The 22,367-nt window shown below is 47.5% G+C and overlaps 1 protein-coding gene across 10 annotated transcripts in view; it reads right to left on the bottom strand.

The window, feature by feature from the left end:
• Nucleotides 1–22,367, bottom strand: part of wdpcp (WD repeat containing planar cell polarity effector) — a 236,262-nt gene that overhangs the window by 56,229 nt on the left and 157,666 nt on the right. For all 10 annotated transcript variants that reach the window (XM_045701792.1, XM_045701791.1, XM_045701790.1 and 7 more), the window contains 2 exons: nt 12,224–12,650; nt 11,487–11,669 (listed from right to left, as the gene is read on the bottom strand). In XM_045701792.1, coding sequence (XP_045557748.1) covers nt 11,487–11,669; nt 12,224–12,650 — 610 coding nt within the window. The remainder of the gene's footprint in view (nt 1–11,486; nt 11,670–12,223; nt 12,651–22,367) is intronic.

Genomic DNA, 22,367 nt, shown 5'->3' with positions numbered 1-22,367 from the left:
ATTCAACCACAAAGACCAGGGCGGTTTTCCAATGTCTCGGAATAGAGCTATGCACAGGCTATATCCTAGGAGGAAAACCTGGTTCAGTCTGCTTTCCAACAAACTGGGAGACAAATTCACCTTTCAGCAGGACAATAACCTAAAACACAAGGCCAAATATACACTGGAGTTGCTTACCAAGATGACATTTAATGTTCCTGGGTGGTCTAGTTACAGTTTTGACTTAAATCGGCTTTAAAATCTATGGCAAGACTTGAAAATGGCTGTCTAGCAATGTTCAACAACCAACTTGACAGAGCTTGAAGAATTTAAAAAAGAATAATGTGCAAATATTGTACAATCCAGGTGTGCAAAGCTCTTAGAAACTTACCCAGAAAGACTCACAGTTGTAATCACTGGGTGATTCTAACATGTATTGACTTAGGGGTGTGAATACTTATCTAATCAAGATTCCACTTTGACATTAGAGTATTTAGTGTAGATCACATGAAAATAGACAAATAAATTCATTTTAATCCCATTTGGAACAATGAAATGAGGGAAAAGTCAAGGGGTTTGAATACTTTCTGAAGGCACAGTAAGCTATAAGCAGTCTTCTAGGAGTTACTTCTAGGAACAGGTAAGTAAGTGGCAGCCATCTTTGTGAACCCTGTCTACAGCAGTAGTCAAGGCAGACATTGACTTGGCAATCTATCAACTGGACAGTCAGTTGAATCACTGCGGTGTGTGTGTGTGTGTGTGTGTCTGTGTGTGTGTGTGAGAGAGAGAGATTTCTGATACGTGTGAGTGTGTCGAGAGAGCTCTGTGTATACAGTTGAAGTCGGAAGTTTACATACACCTTAGCCAAATACATTTAAACTCCGTTTTTCACAAATCCTGACATTTAATCTTTGTAAAAATTCCCTGTCTTAGGTCAGTTAGGATCACCACTTTATTTTAAGAATGTAAAATGTCAGAATAATAGTAGAGAGAATGATTTATTTCAGCTTTTATTTCTTTCATCACATTCCCAGTGGGTCAGAAGTTTACATACACTCAATTAGTATTTGGTAGCATTGCCTTTAAATTGTTTAGCTTGGGTCAAACATTTCGGGTAGCCTTCCACAAGCTTCCCACAATAAGTTGGGTGAATTTTGGCCCATTCCTCCTGACAGAGCTGGTGTAACTGAGTCAGGTTTGTTGGCCTCCTTGCTCGCACATACTTTTTCAGTTCTGCCCACACATTTTCTATAGGTTTGAGGTCAGGGCTTTGTGATGGCCCTCCAATGCCTTGACTCTGTTGTCCTTAAGCCATTTTGCCACAACTTTGGAAGTATGCTTGGGGTCATTGTCCATTTGGAAGACCCATTTGTGACCAAGCTTTAACTTCCTGTCTGATGTCTTGAGATGTTGCTTCAATATATCCACATAATCTATTTTGTGAAGTGCACCAGTTCTTCCTGCAGCAAAGTACCCTCACAACATGATGCTGCCACCCCCGTGCTTCACGGTTGGGATGGTGTTCTTTGGCTTGTAAGCCTCCCCCTTTTTCCTCCAAACATAACGATGGTCATTATGGCAAATAGTTATATTTTTGTTTCATCAGACCAGAGGACATTTCTCCAAAAAGTACAATCTTTGTCCCCAAGTGCAGTTGCAAACCGTAGTCTGGCTTTTTTTCTGGCGGTTTTGAAGCGGTGGCTTCTTCCTTGCTGAGCGGCCTTTCAGGTTATGTCAATATAGGACTCGTTTTACTGTGGATATAGATACTTTTGTAGCTGTTTCCTCCAGCATCTTCACAAGGTTGATTTGCACTTTTCGCACCAAAGTACATTAATCTCTAGGAGACAGAACGCGTCTCCTTCCTGAGCGTTATGACGGCTGTGTGGTCCCATGGTGTTTATACTTGAATACTATTGTGTGTACAGATGAACGTGGTACCTTCAGGCATTTGGAAATTGCTCCCAAGGATGAACCAGACTTGTGGAGGTCTTGCCTGATTTCTTTTGATTTTCCCATGATGTCAAGCAAAGAGGCACTGAGTTTGAAGGTAGGCCTTGAAATACATCCACAGGTACACCTCCAATTGACTCAAATGATGTCAATTAGCCTATCAGAATCTTCTAAAGCCATGACATCACTTTCTGGAATTTTTCAAGCTGTTTAAAGGCACAGTCAACTTAGTCTATGTAAACTTCTGACCCACTGGAATTGTGATACAGTGAATTATAAGTGAAATAATCTGTCTGTAAACAATTGTGGGATAAATTACTTGTGTCATGCACAAAGTAGATGTCCTAACCGACTTGCCAAAACTATAGTTTGTTATCAAGAAATGTATGGAGTGGTTGAAAAACTATTTTTAATGACTCCAACCTAAGCGTATGTAAACTTCCGACTTCAACTGTAAGACTGTGTGTGTGTGTGTGTGTGTGTGTGTGTGTGTGTGTGTGTGTGTGTGTGTGTGTGTGTGTGTGTGTGTGTGTGATGCCCTCTTGGTTGCATGACAGTCAGGAGTGTACCATATGATCCCAATTACCTGAATTATCACCTGCAGCAGTCGACACCTGCCCTTCCTGTACACAAAACCAGACGCCCTGCACACACACCTTCACTGTCCATATACACACACACACACCTTCACTGTCCGTATACACACACACACCTTCACTGTCCGTATACACACACACACCTTCACTGTCCGTATACACACACACACCTTCACTGTCCGTACACACACACACACACACACACACACACACACACACACACACACACACACACACACACACACACACACACACACACACACACACACACACACACACACACACACACACACACACACACACACACACACTCCTTCACTGTCCTTATACACACATCTCCACTGCCCGTACACACAACACCAGACACCTCTCCTGCCGGTAAGAGCACAAAACCTTCTCATTTCATTATTCATCAGTCAGATAATCTTCCTGCATTCAATATCCCAGGGAAGAAAGACATTATCAATCACCTGCAGTCATCAGGCATTATCAATCACCTGCAGTCATCAGACATTATCAATCACCTGCCGTCATCAGACATTATCAATCACCTGCAGTCATCAGACATTATCAATCACCTGCAGTCATCAGGCATTATCAATCACCTGCAGTCATCAGACATTATTAATCCCCTGCAGTCATCAGACATTATCAATCACCTGCAGTCATCAGGCATTATCAATCACCTGCAGTCATCAGACATTATCAATCACCTGCCGTCATCAGACATTATCAATCACCTGCAGTCATCAGACATTATCAATCACCTGCAGTCATCAGGCATTATCAATCACCTGCAGTCATCAGGCATGATCAATCACATGTCGTTATCAGGCATTATCAATCACCTGTAGTCATCAGGCATTATCAATCACATCACTCCGTCTGTCTCTTTCTCATCCTTCATCTTTCTCGGCCTTGCTTTCTCTCTCTCTTCCACTATGTTTCTTGGCCTTGCTCTTTGGCTTTTGTGACTGCACTTGAAGAAACTTTCAAAGTTCTTGACAATTTCCGTATTGACTGACCTTCATGTCTTAAAGTAATGATGGACTGTCGTTTCTCTTTGCTTATTTGAGCTGTTCTTGCCAAAAATACTTGGTCTTTTACCAAATAGGGCTGTCTTCTGAATAACCCCCCTACCTTGTCACAACACAGCTGATTGGCTCAAAAGCATTAAGAAGGAAATAAATTCCACAAATTAACAAGTCACACCTGTTAATTGAAATGGATTCCAGGTGACTACCTCATGAAGCTAGTTGAGAGAATGCAATGAGTGTGCAAAGCTGTCATCAAGGTAAAGGCTGGCTACTTTGAAGAATGTCAACTTTTTGGGTTACTACACAATTCCATATGTGTTATTTCATAGTTTTGATTTCTTCACTATTATTCTACAATGTACAAAATAGTAAAAATAAAGAAAAACCCTGAAATGAATAGGTGTGTCCAAACTTTTGACTGGTACTGTATGTGTGTGAGGTGGGGTGGGGGCGCAAGTAGTCAGACGATTGGGGGGCAAAGTCACGACCACCTTATTGTCTAATCAATTTAATGAACGGGGGAAGAGGGGAGGGATTGTTAGTCCCAATTAAAATTACAAGCTGGCAATTAGCAAACCCCTCAAATCCCCTAAAGACTGACAATTAGCAAACCCCTCAAATCCCCTAAAGACTCTGCTAATGTGGCTAATAGATCAGCTGAGATCTGTGTGTGACGTGTGTGTGTGTGTGTGTGTGTGTGTGTGTGTGTGTGTGTGTGTGTGTGTATATATGAGGTGAGTCTGAGTTCTGTGTGTCAGCATCTGCACCTTGCTAAGTCTCACCACACATGCACACACTAGCCTGCTAGTGATACAAACACCCAACAGTCTGGCTAGCCTAACCCCTAGTCTGTTAGTGAAACACCAAACAGTCTAGCTAGCCTAACCCCTAGTCTGTTAGTGAAACACCAATCAGTCTAGCTAGCCTAACCCCTAGTCTGTTAGTGAAACACCAATCAGTCTAGCTAGCCTAACCCCTAGTCTGTTAGTGAAACACCAAACAGTCTAGCTAGCCTAACCCCTAGTCTGTTAGTGAAACACCAATCAGTCTAGCTAGCCTAACCCCTAGTCTGTTAGTGAAACACCAATCAGTCTAGCTAGCCTAACCCCTAGTCTGTTAGTGAAACACCAATCAGTCTAGCTAGCCTAACCCCTAGTCTGTTAGTGAAACACCAATCAGTCTAGCTAGCCTAACCCCTAGTCTGTTAGTGAAACACCAATCAGTCTAGCTAGCCTAACCCCTAGTCTGTTAGTGAAACACCAAACAGTCTAGCTAGCCTAACCCCTAGTCTGTTAGTGAAACACCAATCAGTCTAGCTAGCCTAACCCCTAGTCTGTTAGTGAAACACCAAACAGTCTAGCTAGCCTAACCCCTAGTCTGTTAGTGAAACACCAATCAGTCTAGCTAGCCTAACCCCTAGTCTGTTAGTGAAACACCAAACAGTCTAGCTAGCCTAACCCCTAGTCTGTTAGTGAAACACCAATCAGTCTAGCTAGCCTAACCCCTAGTCTGTTAGTGAAACACCAATCAGTCTAGCTAGCCTAACCCCTAGTCTGTTAGTGAAACACCAATCAGTCTAGCTAGCCTAACCCCTAGTCTGTTAGTGAAACACCAAACAGTCTAGCTAGCCTAACCCCTAGTCTGTTAGTGAAACACCAATCAGTCTAGCTAGCCTAACCCCTAGTCTGTTAGTGAAACACCAATCAGTCTAGCTAGCCTAACCCCTAGTCTGTTAGTGAAACACCCAACAGTCTAGCTAGCCTAACCCCTAGTCTGTTAGTGAAACACCAATCAGTCTAGCTAGCCTAACCCCTAGTCTGTTAGTGAAACACCCAACAGTCTAGCTAGCCTAACCCCTAGTCTGTTAGTGAAACACCCAACAGTCTAGCTAGCCTAACCCCTAGTCTGTTAGTGAAACACCCAACAGTCTAGCGAACCGCGTCTTTCTTTTCCCCAACTCAGTTAAGCCAAAACCACGCCCTGTTATTCAGAGTGGTGTTCTACTACGCTCCCATTGGCTAGCTAGCGTTGTCTCACTCACAGGCGATCAGCACAGAGACCGTGACCTTCCAAGGTAAGGATGAAATGTGTCATTTAACAATTAGCTGCCTACCGCAATCCAGGCCTGTTGTTATCATGTTTGGTAACATTTGCCCATGTATTTATTTTCAGAGTTTCAATGAGTTGTAAAAATGTCTCAGAGAACTCTGCTGAATTCTCTCGACTGAAGGTCAGCTAAGTTAACCTAGGCTACTTAACGTTACTAGCTCAGTATTTGAAGTAGTTATATTATCATTAGTAGTCTATTATCAGGTAAAAGCATTTGCTTATTATTCATAATTTCTCAAATATTTATTAGCTAATCATTCAGTGGAATACACTATGCTACAGCCATTGAATCTGTCTTTGAGCGTTAAGGGATGTTAATGGCTAGCTCGGTCCACGACATTATGTTATTATATTTTTCAATCTGGAAATACAAGGGCTAATGGTATTAATCAGTGACTGAAATTTCACGCTACTTGATATTCACTTCCTGACTTGGAGACTTGGAGAGAGCTCAAAGCGTTGTAGAACGCCCCTCTGAATAACGGGCCGTGGTTTAGGCTTAACTGTGTTGGGGGAAAGAAAGAGGCAGCCTAACCACTAGTCTGTTAGTGAAACAAACGGGCCGTGGTTTAGGCTTAACTGTGTTGGGGGAAAGAAAGAGGCAGCCTAACCACTAGTCTGTTAGTGAAACAAACGGGCCGTGGTTTAGGCTTAACTGTGTTGGGGGAAAGAAAGAGGCAGCCTAACCACTAGTCTGTTAGTGAAACAAACGGGCCGTGGTTTAGGCTTAACTGTGTTGGGGGAAAGAAAGAGGCAGCCTAACCACTAGTCTGTTAGTGAAACAAACGGGCCGTGGTTTAGGCTTAACTGTGTTGGGGGAAAGAAAGAGGCAGCCTAACCACTAGTCTGTTAGTGAAACAAACGGGCCGTGGTTTAGGCTTAACTGTGTTGGGGGAAAGAAAGAGGCAGCCTAACCACTAGTCTGTTAGTGAAACAAACGGGCCGTGGTTTAGGCTTAACTGTGTTGGGGGAAAGAAAGAGGCAGCCTAACCACTAGTCTGTTAGTGAAACAAACGGGCCGTGGTTTAGGCTTAACTGTGTTGGGGGGAAAGAAAGAGGCAGCCTAACCACTAGTCTGTTAGTGAAACAAACGGGCCGTGGTTTAGGCTTAACTGTGTTGGGGGAAAGAAAGAGGCAGCCTAACCACTAGTCTGTTAGTGAAACAAACGGGCCGTGGTTTAGGCTTAACTGTGTTGGGGGAAAGAAAGAGGCAGCCTAACCACTAGTCTGTTAGTGAAACAAACGGGCCGTGGTTTAGGCTTAACTGTGTTGGGGGAAAGAAAGAGGCAGCCTAACCACTAGTCTGTTAGTGAAACAAACGGGCCGTGGTTTAGGCTTAACTGTGTTGGGGGAAAGAAAGAGGCAGCCTAACCACTAGTCTGTTAGTGAAACAAACGGGCCGTGGTTTAGGCTTAACTGTGTTGGGGGAAAGAAAGAGGCAGCCTAACCACTAGTCTGTTAGTGAAACAAACGGGCCGTGGTTTAGGCTTAACTGTGTTGGGGGAAAGAAAGAGGCAGCCTAACCACTAGTCTGTTAGTGAAACAAACGGGCCGTGGTTTAGGCTTAACTGTGTTGGGGGAAAGAAAGAGGCAGCCTAACCACTAGTCTGTTAGTGAAACAAACGGGCCGTGGTTTAGGCTTAACTGTGTTGGGGGAAAGAAAGAGGCAGCCTAACCACTAGTCTGTTAGTGAAACAAACGGGCCGTGGTTTAGGCTTAACTGTGTTGGGGGAAAGAAAGAGGCAGCCTAACCACTAGTCTGTTAGTGAAACAAACGGGCCGTGGTTTAGGCTTAACTGTGTTGGGGGAAAGAAAGAGGCAGCCTAACCACTAGTCTGTTAGTGAAACAAACGGGCCGTGGTTTAGGCTTAACTGTGTTGGGGGAAAGAAAGAGGCAGCCTAACCACTAGTCTGTTAGTGAAACAAACGGGCCGTGGTTTAGGCTTAACTGTGTTGGGGGAAAGAAAGAGGCAGCCTAACCACTAGTCTGTTAGTGAAACAAACGGGCCGTGGTTTAGGCTTAACTGTGTTGGGGGAAAGAAAGAGGCAGCCTAACCACTAGTCTGTTAGTGAAACAAACGGGCCGGGCGACTATAATCCAATTCCAATGATTTAAATGAGTGTGTGGAATTCCAAAATCCGAGCCTGTATAAGGCCTCTGTAGTTTGTCTGTGGGACTGTTTATATCTTGTCTTGTATATCCCTTACAAAAAAAAGACAGCAGTTGTAGAAGTGCAGTAACTGCAGTCGACTGTGGTATTTTGGAAGCAGTAATTGCAGAATAACTTCAGTGTACTGCAGTTAAACTGCACTCTGACTGCAATCTTTTTTTGGTAAGGGATCAGTCCAATCCTCCTGTAAATACTCTGACATTATGCTATGTATCTCTATTCACTACAAAGGAAAGGAACCTTTTAACCAACAGCAATGAGACACTAAACGCAGCACCAAACCTTGAGGTAAAGGAGCTCAAGTAGAAAACGACACAAAAACAACATCCTCAACGATGCACTTCGTATGTTGAGTTTGTGTCAACACTGTAAAACACGTTCAGTAGCGTTTCTCGCTCTCTTAGTCTTCTCTTTATTTCTGTGTGCAAAAACAACAACAAACTAGACTCTTTCAGAGGACGTGTGGCGCACGGCACGCACCAAGCTGCCCTTCCGTAGCCTCTCCCCGAGCAGCCCTCGCCCCGGCGAACGTGTGCCCAGATGAGATAACTCTGGCAGGCAGAGGGAAGCAAGAGGGAGGGCCTCCTCCTCTGGAAGAGAAGAAAATGAAAAAACCTGGATGCAGGCCAAGTCTTTCTTGTCTTTCTTTCTCACCGCTTCGAACTCACTCCCCCACTCCCTCCCTCTCTGTCTCGCCCCCTCCCTCCCTACCTCTCCACCCTCCCTCCCCCTTCCTCCCTACCTCTCCACCCTCCCTCCCCCTTCCTTCCTCCCTACCGCTCCCCCTCCCCCTTACCCCCATATCTCCCCTCTCCCCACCATCCCTCTTTCCCCCACCCTCCCTCCCCCTTACCCCACCCTCCCTCTCTCACTCCCCCTTACCCCCTCCCTCCCTCTCCCATGTAGCAGACCTAATGAATTGAGTGACTAAAGAAAATGAGGAGAGCTAAACAAGCAGGAAGACAAACAGACAGAAAGAGAAGAACAAGTGTGACTGAACACAGAACAGAAACACACGAACAGAAACACACACACAGAAACATACACACACACACACACACACACACACAGAAACACACACAGAAACACACACGTTGGCGAGAATTAGCATCGCAGAAAGACGCACGCTTACTTTCTTCATCAAAACCTTGGCAGACGATCAGAGGAGAGGAGGCTATTGTCAGAACCCGCATTCAATCACACACACACATACACCTCTCCACACACACACACACACACACACATACGCCTCTCCACACACACACACACACACACCCTCTCTCTCCTCTCCCTCAGTTGAGCCGCATCGTCTTCTTGTGTCAGTGTCACGTTTTCCTTCAAACATACACACTTCCCTACACACACACACACTCACACATTTCCCCCCACATACAACCCCCCCTACACCCACCCACCCACATGGTTTTCTTATGACAGTGTCACATCGCACCTTCTTCCAAAGTCACAAGAATTAAGAGACGTGCTCCTCTCCTCCTCCGCAGGAACGTTTTGATTGGCAAACTTAATCTGAGGGCCCCAGGGGACACAGCCACTGTAAACGATTTATCGGAAAAATGCATCCCAGAATGCACCTGTGGGGGGCCCATGGCCCAGGGGCGATTATTGAATAACCTCTACGAGCTATGACTCCTCCTGCTTGCCCTCGCCAACCGACCGACCCACAAATTAACTTCCCTCAACGCTAACAGTACGGATGCAGGGGTAGCAAACACTCTGTGTGTGTGTGTGTGTGAGAGAGAGAGAGAGACAGTATGGATGTATCAGGACAGTGTGTATGAGAGAGAGAGACAGTATGGATGTATCAGGACAGTGTGTATGAGAGAGAGACAGTATGGATGTATCAGGACAGTGTGTATGAGAGAGAGACAGTATGGATGTATCAGGACAGTGTGTATGAGAGAGAGACAGTATGGATGTATCAGGACAGTGTGTATGAGAGAGAGACAGTATGGATGTATCAGGACAGTGTGTATGAGAGAGAGACAGTATGGATGTATCAGGACAGTGTGTATGAGAGAGAGACAGTATGGATGTATCAGGACAGTGTGTATGAGAGAGAGACAGTATGGATGTATCAGGACAGTGTGTATGAGAGAGAGACAGTATGGATGTATCAGGACAGTGTGTATGAGAGAGAGACAGTATGGATGTATCAGGACAGTGTGTATGAGAGAGAGAGACAGTATGGATGTATCAGGACAGTGTGTATGAGAGAGAGAGACAGTATGGATGTATCAGGACAGTGTGTATGAGAGAGAGACAGTATGGATGTATCAGGACAGTGTGTATGAGAGAGAGACAGTATGGATGTATCAGGACAGTGTGTATGAGAGAGAGACAGTATGGATGTATCAGGACAGTGTGTATGAGAGAGAGACAGTATGGATGTATCAGGACAGTGTGTATGAGAGAGAGACAGTATGGATGTATCAGGACAGTGTGTATGAGAGAGAGACAGTATGGATGTATCAGGACAGTGTGTATGAGAGAGAGACAGTATGGATGTATCAGGACAGTGTGTATGAGAGAGAGACAGTATGGATGTATCAGGACAGTGTGTATGAGAGAGAGACAGTATGGATGTATCAGGACAGTGTGTATGAGAGAGAGAGACAGTATGGATGTATCAGGACAGTGTGTATGAGAGAGAGAGACAGTATGGATGTATCAGGACAGTGTGTATGAGAGAGAGACAGTATGGATGTATCAGGACAGTGTGTATGAGAGAGAGACAGTATGGATGTATCAGGACAGTGTGTATGAGAGAGAGACAGTATGGATATATCAGGACAGGGGTTGATGTGGTTGATGTGCTCCTCTCCTAAAGTGATAGTAGGTATGCAGGGTTTTGTTCCAGCACTACACAAACCCTTAACAAATGATAGGCTACCCTACCACCTGGCGACAGAGGTTTGAGTCCCGTCTAGACCTCTTCTGTCTCTGCCCTTACATTCAGTCTCCCTCAGTGTTTTCCAGCTGTACTGTCTAAAATGCAATATAAAACAGGAAAGGGGATGGGAGTCCTGATCTCCTATAATACAACTAAACAATATGGATGTTAGGGCAGGGGTGGCCAACCAACCCTCCTTCTGGGGAGGTAGGTTTACAGGGAGGGCAGGGTTTTGTTTCAGCCCCACACTGTTACATTCTATTAATCAGCTGCTCCTCAGGACCTTGATTGGCTGAGGGTGTGTTTGTGTAAGGCTGGAGCAATAGCCTGCCTACAGATATGGACTAGATATGGACTAGATATGGCCATCCTTGTGTTAAGAGTGTGTGTGTATGAGAGAGAGAGAGACAGAGAGACAGAGAGAGAGACAGAAAGAGAGAGACAGAGAGAGACAGAGACAGAAAGAGAGAGACAGAGAGAGAGCGAGACAGAGCGAGAGAGACAGAGCGAGAGAGACAGAGCGAGAGAGACAGACAGACAGAGACAGAATGAGAGAGACAGAGAGAGAGAGAGAGACAGCAAGAGAGACAGAGAGAGAGAGAGACAGCGAGAGAGACAGAGAGAGAGCGAGAGAGACAGAGAGCGAGCGAGAGAGACAGAGCGAGAGAGAGCGAGACAGAGGGAGAGAGACAGACAGATAGAGAGACATGGTACTGTCCACTCCACCCACCCAGTCTGAATCTCAGTGCGGCCAGTGGTCCTCCATGGAAGGCCAGCATCAGTGTATCAGCTCCCTCCAGCCCCGTCCCCCCAGCCCACTGCAGCCCCTCCAGCCCCCCAGGACAGCGCAGATGCTGGGCAAGCCTCAGAGTGGTGGTGGCTGGGGATGGGTCCTCTCCCACTAGGGTCAACCCTAGACGAGCAAAATCACTACAAATTATTCATCAATCAAATTAACATTTATTTACATTGTTATTTCATACACAACATGTCTAAACAACAAAACATGACAGACAACAAAGTCCTATTAGAAAATAGCGAGTATTTTATGATGTATAATAAAGGTATATTGTAAGATAATGAAGCTGCAGCATGGTATAATGGGTCTGCCTGACTATTACAGAATGACCATTCAGGTGTGGGTCATACACACCCCACTCTGAGGAAGCTGCCTGCTGAGATGGACCACACTATGTGGTCTACTAAGACATGTTAAAACAAAGCTTCTATTCAAACTTCTATTCAAGTGAATGTTGTGGTCGAGCAGTCCGTCCATTCGCCTGCAGCACAGATGTATACCGCTGTCGGCATTGGTTGGAATCCGGCCCAATGAGAGAGACACACTCTCTACTCATCTTTCCTCATTGTCTCTCCTCTGTTCAATAAAACATACAAAATGCTCAAAAATATATTTAAAAAGGGGTGAAAAGTGAGTGCTGGCCTTTCAGAAATAAAAGTTGTTTATACCTAGGGGAGCCAAGCCAAGATCCAGAGCCATCAGTTCACCCTGGCCCCCCCCCACCACCAACACCCCCCCTGCAGGGTGCCAGGCCACCAGGACGGGCGGGATGGGGCAGGGGGCGAGCAGCGACACCCCTCTCCTCTCATCGTAGAGGACCAGAGAGGAGTCGCTGAGGCCCAGTAGCAGGGTGGTTGAGGAGGGGTGGCGGCAGCAGGAGACGGGGCGCGAGGAGAGGGGGATACGGGTCGCCGAGAGACGCTGGAGGCGGCCGTGGGCGCACTCGTACACGCAGGCGTCTGCCCAGGACGTCCCGGTGGTGGTGTGGGATCCTTGGGGTCCTTCAGGCAGCTCCACGGACAGAAGCTGGTACGGCTGCAGGAGACTGAAGCAGAGATCCAACAGGTCACCCTCAGTACACATGGAGCTGAGCACCTGGAGGGGAGAGAGAGACGGGTTAGACAGAGGTGGAGAAAGAGAGAGAGACACACAGACAGAGACAGACAGACAGACAGACAGAGCGAGAGAGACACAGACAGACAGACAGACAGACAGACAGACAGACAGACAGACAGACAGACAGACAGACAGACAGACAGACAGACAGACAGACAGACAGACAGACAGACAGACAGACAGACAGACAGACAGACAGACAGACAGACAGACAGACAGAGCGAGAGAGAGAGACACAGACAGACAGACAGACAGACAGACAGACAGACAGACAGACAGACAGACAGACAGACAGACAGACAGACAGACAGACAGACAGACAGACAGACAGACAGACAGACAGACAGACAGAGACACTCAGACAGAGAGAGAGACACTCAGACAGAGAGAGAGACACTCAGACAGTGACAGAGAGGCAGACAGACAGACAGACAGACACAGAGAGAGAGACACAGACAGAGAGAGAGAGAGAGAGAGTGAGAACAGTAACAGCGTAGCTTCACTACACCCTCTAGAGATGGAGTGTCAATCAAGCAAGTCAATGATAAGTGCTCCATTCAACTCAAGGTCACAAATGTTTTCCTGGCACATTTCCTACCAGTCTACTTCACATATGCACTAAACAACAAACAATACCACTGCCTAGGTGCGTAAATTGCCCTAAGGGGACAAATAAAGCTGTATTGAATTGAACCCTACAAACGCCAGAAAGTCGGTAACCTACTGACACAGAACACTGCAACACAAACAACAGGGCTGTGGATGTCCTGTAGCTACAGTGACAGTCTGACTGTAATTCATTTAGCTAGTCTCCCTCCCTGCCTGACTTTGTCCCTCCGTCCCTGCCTGACTTTGTCCCTCCGTCCCTGCCTGACTTTGTCCCTCCCTCCCTATCGGTCAGTCTCCCTCCCTCCATATCGGTCAGTCTCCCTTCCTTCCTGTCTCCCTCCATCCCTATCAGTCAGACTCCCTTGCCTGCCTCCCTTCCTGTCTCCCTTCCTGTCTCCCTTCCTGTCTCCCTCCCTGCCTCTCTCCCTGTCTCCCTCCCTCCCTCCCTCCCTCCCTCCCTGTCTGTCTGTCTGTCTGTCTGTCTGTTCCCCCCTGTCTGTCTGTCTGTCTGTCTGTCTGTCTGTCTGTCTGTCTGTCTGTCTGTCTGTCTGTCTGTCTGTCTGTCTGTCTGTCTGTCTGTCTGTCTGTCTGTCTGTCTGTCTGTCTGTCTGTCTCCCTCTGTCCCTCCCTCCCTGCTTATCAGTCTCCCTCCCTATCTGCCTCCCTGCCTGCCTGGTGCAAAACAAAGCAAAGCCGGTAGTTTGGCAGGCTCTGCCAAGAAGGGACTTAGGCAGGTTTTACCCACCATGGGCTGAGTCACAAATGGTTCCCTATTCCCCTATTATAGTGCACTACTTTAGACTAGAGCCCTATTCCCCTATTATAGTGCACTACTTTAGACCAGATCCCTTTGGGATCCCCTATGGACCCTGGTCACAAGCAGGGCACTAAATAGGGAATAGGGTGCCATTTGGGAATACAACAGGAAGGAAACAGATGACTGTTTTAGGCTCATTTTTTTCTTCCCATAATCCCCTCGAGCCAGCTCCTGCTTGCACCCCGGGGGTGGGGGGGGGGCTGACAGCACAGAAAGGGGGATGAGTGAGTGTGAGTGGTGTGTGTGTGTGTGTGTGTGTGTGTGTGTGAGCTTAAGAGTGTGTGTGAGAGGCAGAGGTTAAGGGGAGGGTGGTGGGTTGGCATTTTGCCAGCCTCACACTGAGCCACACCTGCCCCAGCCACAGACCCCCGTTCTCTGGGTACTGCCCCGACTGCAGGGCTGGGCCTCACACTTCACAGACACACACGCTTCACAGACACACACACACACACACACACACACACACACACACACACACACACACACACACACACACACACACACACACACACACACACACACACACACACACACACTCACACACACACACACACACACGCTTCAGCTCCTCACACCTACACTCTATCACACACCTAGACTACACTTATCACCACACCTCTTAGTTATTACCCTGACTATCACACACCTAGACTACACTTATCACCACACCTCTTAGTTATTACCCTGACTATAACACACATAGACTACACTTATCACCACACCTCTTAGTTATTACCCTGACTATCACACACCTAGACTACACTTATCACCACACCTCTTAGTTATTACCCTGACTATAACACACCTAGACTACACTTATCACCACACCTCTTAGTTATTACCCTGACTATCACACACCTAGACTACACTTATCACCACACCTCTTAGTTATTACCCTGACTATCACACACCTAGACTACACTTATCACCACACCTCTTAGTTATTACCCTGACTATCAACCCTCTTCAAATCCCCCTGATCCCACTACAATAGGACTAGCTGGTAGCTACACCTCCCCTCCCACTCCTCAATAGGACTAGCTGGTAGCTACACTTCCCCTCCCACTCCTCAATAGGACTAGCTGGTAGCTACACCTCCCCTCCCCCTCCTCAACAGGACTAGCTGGTAGCTACACCTCCCCTCCCACTCCTCAATAGGACTAGCTGGTAGCTACACCTCCCCTCCCACTCCTCAATAGGACTAGCTGGTAACTACACCTCCCCTCCCACTCCTCAATAGGACTAGCTGGTAACTACACCTCCCCTCCCACTACTCAGTAGGACTAGCTGGTAGCTACACCTCCCCTCCCACTCCTCAATAGGACTAGATGGTAACTACACCTCCCCTCCCACTCCTCAATAGGACTAGCTGGTAACTACACCTCCCCTCCCACTCCTCAATAGGACTAGCTGGTAACTACACCTCCCCTCCCACTCCTCAATAGGACTAGCTGGTAACTACACCTCCCCTCCCACTACTCAGTAGGACTAGCTGGTAACTACACCTCCCCTCCCACTACTCAGTAGGACTAGCTGGTAACTACACCTCCCCTCCCACTCCTCAATAGGACTAGCTGGTAGCTACACCTCCCCTCCCACTCCTCAATAGGACTAGCTGGTAACTACACTTCCCCTCCCACTCCTCAATAGGACTAGCTGGTAGCTACACCTCCCCTCCCACTCCTCAATAGGACTAGCTGGTAGCTACACCTCCCCTCCCACTCCTCAATAGGACTAGCTGGTAGCTACACTTCCCCTCCCACTCCTCAATAGGACTAGCTGGTAGCTACACCTCCCCTCCCACTCCTCAATAGGACTAGCTGGTAGCTACACTTCCCTCCCACTCCTCAATAGGACTAGCTGGTAACTACACCTCCCCTCCCACTACTCAGTAGGACTAGCTGGTAACTACACCTCCCCTCCCACTACTCAGTAGGACTAGCTGGTAACTACACCTCCCCTCCCACTCCTCAATAGGACTAGCTGGTAGCTACACCTCCCCTCCCACTCCTCAATAGGACTAGCTGGTAACTACACTTCCCCTCCCACTCCTCAATAGGACTAGCTGGTAGCTACACCTCCCCTCCCACTCCTCAATAGGACTAGCTGGTAGCTACACCTCCCCTCCCACTCCTCAATAGGACTAGCTGGTAACTACACTTCCCCTCCCACTCCTCAATAGGACTAGCTGGTAGCTACACCTCCCCTCCCACTCCTCAATAGGACTAGCTGGTAGCTACACTTCCCTCCCACTCCTCAATAGGACTAGCTGGTAACTACACTTCCCCTCCCACTCCTCAATAGGACTAGCTGGTAACTACACCTCCCCTCCCACTCCTCAATAGGACTAGCTGGTAGCTACCCTCCACACACACTGCTGGCCCGATAAACCCCATTTCACCGCCTCACCCCTGCCCCTTCCCAGACAGCCACACACTGCTGGCCCGATAAACCCCATTTCACCACCTCGCGCCCCTGCCCCTTCCCAGACAGCCACACACTGCTGGCCCGATAAACCCCATTTCACCACCTCGCGCCCCTGCCCCTTCCCAGACAGCCACACACTGTGCCAATATGGAGTGCTGGCAACACCAGGTACAGGGACATAGGACGTGAACCAACCCTCTAGCCGTGACTTTACACCCTTACACAGAGGGATAGGAGTAGGGGTAGGGATAGTGATATGGGTAGGAATAGGGATAGTAGGGGAAGGAGTAGGGATAAGGATAGGATTAGGAATAGGAATAGGTGTAGGGATAGGAATAGGGGTATGGATAGGAGTAGGGGTAGGGAGTAGAGGTAGGAGTAGGGATAGGAATAGGAGTAGGTATCGGCGTAGGGGTAGGAGTAGGGCTAGGGATAGGAGTAGGGGTAGGAGTAGAGATAGGAGTAAGGACATGAGTAGGGGTAGGAGTAGAGATAAGGATAGGATAAGGAATCGGTGTAGGGATAGGAATAGGGGTATGGATAGGAGTAGGGGTAGGGAGTAGAGGTAGGAGTAGGAGTAGGGTGTAGAGGAATGAGTAGGAGTAGGGATATGAGTAGGGGAAGGTGTAGGGGTAGGAGTAGGGATAAGATTAGGAGTAGAGATAGACAGGGATAGGTGTAGGGAGTAGAGGTAGGAGTAGGGGTAGGGATAGGAGTAGGAGTAGGGGTAGGGGTAGTGTTAGGAGTATGGGTAGGGATAGGAGTAGGGGTAGGAGTAGGGGTTGGGATAGGAGTAGGGGAAGGAGTAGAGGTAGGAGTAGGAGTAGAGATAGGAGTAGGGAGTAGAGGTAGGAATAGAGGTAGGAGTAGAGGTAGGGATAGGAGTAGAGGTAGGAGTAGGGGTAGGGGTAGAGTTAGGAGTAGGGAGTAGAGGTAGGAATAGAGGTAGGAGTAGGGGTAGCAGTTTTCCCTCTCCCTCATTTGTTGGTAGGGACACTGTCTCCTCCATAGTAAGTAGGTTAGGGACTACTCCTGTCTATTGGTTTCAGTGACTGGTCCAAACTATTCTTCTCCGTTGTTCTCCTCTCCTTCCCCGGCACATGGAAGATAACAGGGGCGGGGCCAGCTGAGAGCCTGGCCCCTTGTTCACAGCACCGGGCCTCACACAGACAATTACACAGCTCACAGAGCACAGAAAGACAGGGGTAGAGACAGAGTGAAGGAGGGATGGGGGAGGGAGGGGTGTGAGTGAAGGGAGTGAGGGGGGCAGGGAGAGGGGAGGATGGGGGTGAGTGAAGGGAGGGAGAGAGAGAGGGTGGAGGGGCGTTTTGGTGATGAGAATTAATAAGCTTGGGGGGGTGGAAGGTAGGTACGGTTAGACAAAGTCAATATGTACACAAACATGGGCGCACACACACACACACACACACACACACACACACACACACACACACACACACACACACACACACACACACACACACACACACACACACACACACACACACACACACACACACACACACACACACAAGTTGTAAGACTATATAGCAGTGTTTAGACCACAACCGTTGGTGTAACACAAATCTAAGAGGTCTTCTGAAAATCTGAAATCATAACACAAATTGTTACATTACAGCAAATACTAGGCCTGTAATCTAAGTAATTAATGAAAAGTTTTGATCTATATTTCTATATATAGGAAACCATGCTGCAGTCCTTTGAGTTTCATTATTTGTTTGGTGTCTAAATAAAGAAAAACAATATTTTTTTTCCACTTTGAGCAATCTGTTGTTATCTAGAGAGACCACCATGGAGGGAGGAATGGATGTTATCTAGAGAGACCACCATGGAGGGAGGAATGGATGTTATCTAGAGACCATGGAGGGAGGAATGGATGTTATCTAGAGACCATGGAGGGAGGAATGGATGTTATCTAGAGAGACCACCATGGAGGGAGGAATGGATGTTATCTAGAGAGACCATGGAGGGAGGAATGGATGTTATCTAGACACCATGGACGGAGGAATGGATGTTATCTAGACACCATGGAGGGAGGAATGGATGTTATCTAGAGACACCATGGAGGGAGGAATGGATGTTATCTAGACACCATGGAGGGAGGAATGGATGTTATCTAGAGAGACCATGGAGGGAGGAATGGATGTTATCTAGAGAGACCATGGAGGGAGGAATGGATGTTATCTAGAGAGACCATGGAGGGAGGAATGGATGTTATCTAGAGAGACTATGGAGGGAGGAATGGATGTTATCTAGAGACCATGGATGGAGGAATGGATGTTATCTAGAGAGACCATGGAGGGAGGAATGGATGTTATCTAGAGACCATGGAGGGAGGAATGGATGTTATCTAGAGACGCCATGGAGGGAGGAATGGATGTTATCTAGAGAGACCATGGAGGGAGGAATGGATGTTATCTAGAGACACCATGGAGGGAGGAATGGATGTTATCTAGAGACACCATGGAGGGAGGAATGGATGTTATCTAGAGAGACCATGGAGGGAGGAATGGATGTTATCTAGAGAGACCATGGAGGGAGGAATGGATGTTATCTAGACACCATGGAGGGAGGAATGGATGTTATCTAGAGAGACCATGGAGGGAGGAATGGATGTTATCTAGAGACACCATGGAGGTAAGAATGGATGTTATCTAGACACCATGGAGGGAGGAATGGATGTTATCTAGAGACACCATGGAGGTAAGAATGGATGTTATCTAGAGACCATGGAGGGAGGAATGGATGTTATCTAGAGATACCATGGAGGGAGGAATGGATGTTATCTAGAGAGACCATGGAGGGAGGAATGGATGTTATCTAGAGAGACCATGGAGGGAGGAATGGATGTTATCTAGAGAGACCATGGAGGGAGGAATGGATGTTATCTAGAGACCATGGAGGGAGGAATGATGTTATCTAGACACCATGGAGGTAAGAATGGATGTTATCTAGAGACACCATGGAGGGAGGAATGGATGTTATCTAGAGAGACCATGGAGGGAGGAATGGATGTTATCTAGAGAGACCATGGAGGGAGGAATGGATGTTATCTAGAGAGACTATGGAGGGAGGAATGGATGTTATCTAGAGACCATGGATGGAGGAATGGATGTTATCTAGAGAGACCATGGAGGGAGGAATGGATGTTATCTAGAGACCATGGAGGGAGGAATGGATGTTATCTAGAGACACCATGGAGGGAGGAATGGATGTTATCTAGAGAGACCATGGAGGGAGGAATGGATGTTATCTAGAGAGACCATGGAGGGAGGAATGGATGTTATCTAGAGAGACCATGGAGGGAGGAATGGATGTTATCTAGAGACACCATGGAGGGAGGAATGGATGTTATCTAGAGAGACCATGGAGGGAGGAATGGATGTTATCTAGAGACACCATGGAGGGAGGAATGGATGTTATCTAGAGACACCATGGAGGGAGGAATGGATGTTATCTAGAGAGACCATGGAGGGAGGAATGGATGTTATCTAGAGAGACCATGGAGGGAGGAATGGATGTTATCTAGAGAGACTATGGAGGGAGGAATGGATGTTATCTAGAGACCATGCATGGAGGAATGGATGTTATCTAGAGAGACCATGGAGGGAGGAATGGATGTTATCTAGAGACCATGGAGGGAGGAATGGATGTTATCTAGAGACGCCATGGAGGGAGGAATGGATGTTATCTAGAGAGACCATGGAGGGAGGAATGGATGTTATCTAGAGAGACCATGGAGGGAGGAATGGATGTTATCTAGAGACACCATGGAGGGAGGAATGGATGTTATCTAGAGAGACCATGGAGGGAGGAATGGATGTTATCTAGAGACACCATGGAGGGAGGAATGGATGTTATCTAGAGAGACCATGGAGGGAGGAATGGATGTTATCTAGAGACACCATGGAGGGAGGAATGGATGTTATCTAGAGACACCATGGAGGGAGGAATGGATGTTATCTAGAGAGACCATGGAGGGAGGAATGGATGTTATCTAGAGAGACCATGGAGGGAGGAATGGATGTTATCTAGACACCATGGAGGGAGGAATGGATGTTATCTAGAGAGACCATGGAGGGAGGAATGGATGTTATCTAGAGACACCATGGAGGTAAGAATGGATGTTATCTAGACACCATGGAGGGAGGAATGGATGTTATCTAGAGACACCATGGAGGTAAGAATGGATGTTATCTAGAGACCATGGAGGGAGGAATGGATGTTATCTAGAGACACCATGGAGGGAGGAATGGATGTTATCTAGAGAGACCATGGAGGGAGGAATGGATGTTATCTAGAGAGACCATGGAGGGAGGAATGGATGTTGTCTAGAGAGACCATGGAGGGAGGAATGGATGTTATCTAGAGACCATGGAGGGAGGAATGATGTTATCTAGACACCATGGAGGTAAGAATGGATGTTATCTAGAGAGACCATGTAGGGAGGAATGGATGTTATCTAGAGACACCATGGAGGTAAGAATGGATGTTATCTAGACACCATGGAGGGAGGAATGGATGTTATCTAGAGACACCATGGAGGTAAGAATGGATGTTATCTAGAGACCATGGAGGGAGGAATGGATGTTATCTAGAGACCATGGAGGGAGGAATGGATGTTATCTAGAGACACCATGGAGGGAGGAATGGATGTTATCTAGAGACCATGGAGGGAGGAATGGATGTTATCTAGAGACACCATGGAGGGAGGAATGGATGTTCATGGCTGGAATAATTCATTCATAATTTGGGTGGAATCACACAATTAGATCAAACAGAGGAGAAACTGTGTTAAAGACATAACTGGACAACAACACACAGAGAGAACCCCCCCCCAAACACACACACACACAGACCCCCATACACAGACCCCCCACAAACACAGAAACCCCCAACCAACACACACAGAACCCCCCCCACACACACAGAACCCCCCCCACACACACAGAACCCCCCCACACACACAGAACCCCCCCCCCACACACACAGAACCCCCCCCACACACATAACCCCCCCACACACAGAAACCCCCCACACACACAGAACCCCCCCAGACACACAGAATACCCCCCACACACACAGAACCCCCCCACACACAGAACCCCCCCACACACATAATACCTCCCCGACACACACAGAACCCCCCCACACATACAGAACCCCCCACACACACAGAATACCTCCCCGACACACACAGAACCCCCCAACCCACACACACAGAATACCTCCCCGACACACACAGAACCCCCCCCCCACACACAGAATACCTCCCCGACACACACAGAACCCCCCCACACACACAGAACCCCCCCACACACAGAACCCCCCCACACACACAGAATACCCCCACACACACAGAACCCCCCCACACACACAGAACCCCCCACACACACAGAACCCCCCCACACACACAGAATACCCCCCACACACACAGAACCCCCCCACACACAGAACCCCCCACACACAGAACCCCCCCACACACACAGAATACCCCCCCACACACAGAACCCCCCCACACACACACAGAACCCCCTCCCCACACAGAATACCTCCCCCGACACTGAACACAAAACAGACTTGAAATAAAAACATCTGCTTCCCTTCCTTTTTTCACTGAAATTCCAGGAATCATAAAATGTTTTAACTAAATGTTAAATCCTAAATCATATTTCTCATGTTGTATAGAACTAAGACCACATAGGAAACAGGAACCAGGCTTTTGAATGTCTGGAGCGAGTGTTAAATGGGCTTAGCATGGCAGATAGCTGGCTCAACAAAAGGAACATATATATGAGCTTGAAGTGATTGAAGTCCCTGGC

Source organism: Salmo salar, chromosome ssa18 (assembly GCF_905237065.1).
Source record: "Salmo salar chromosome ssa18, Ssal_v3.1, whole genome shotgun sequence".
NCBI lineage: Eukaryota > Metazoa > Chordata > Actinopteri > Salmoniformes > Salmonidae > Salmo > Salmo salar.
This window is presented reverse-complemented; position numbering and strand designations above follow the sequence as displayed.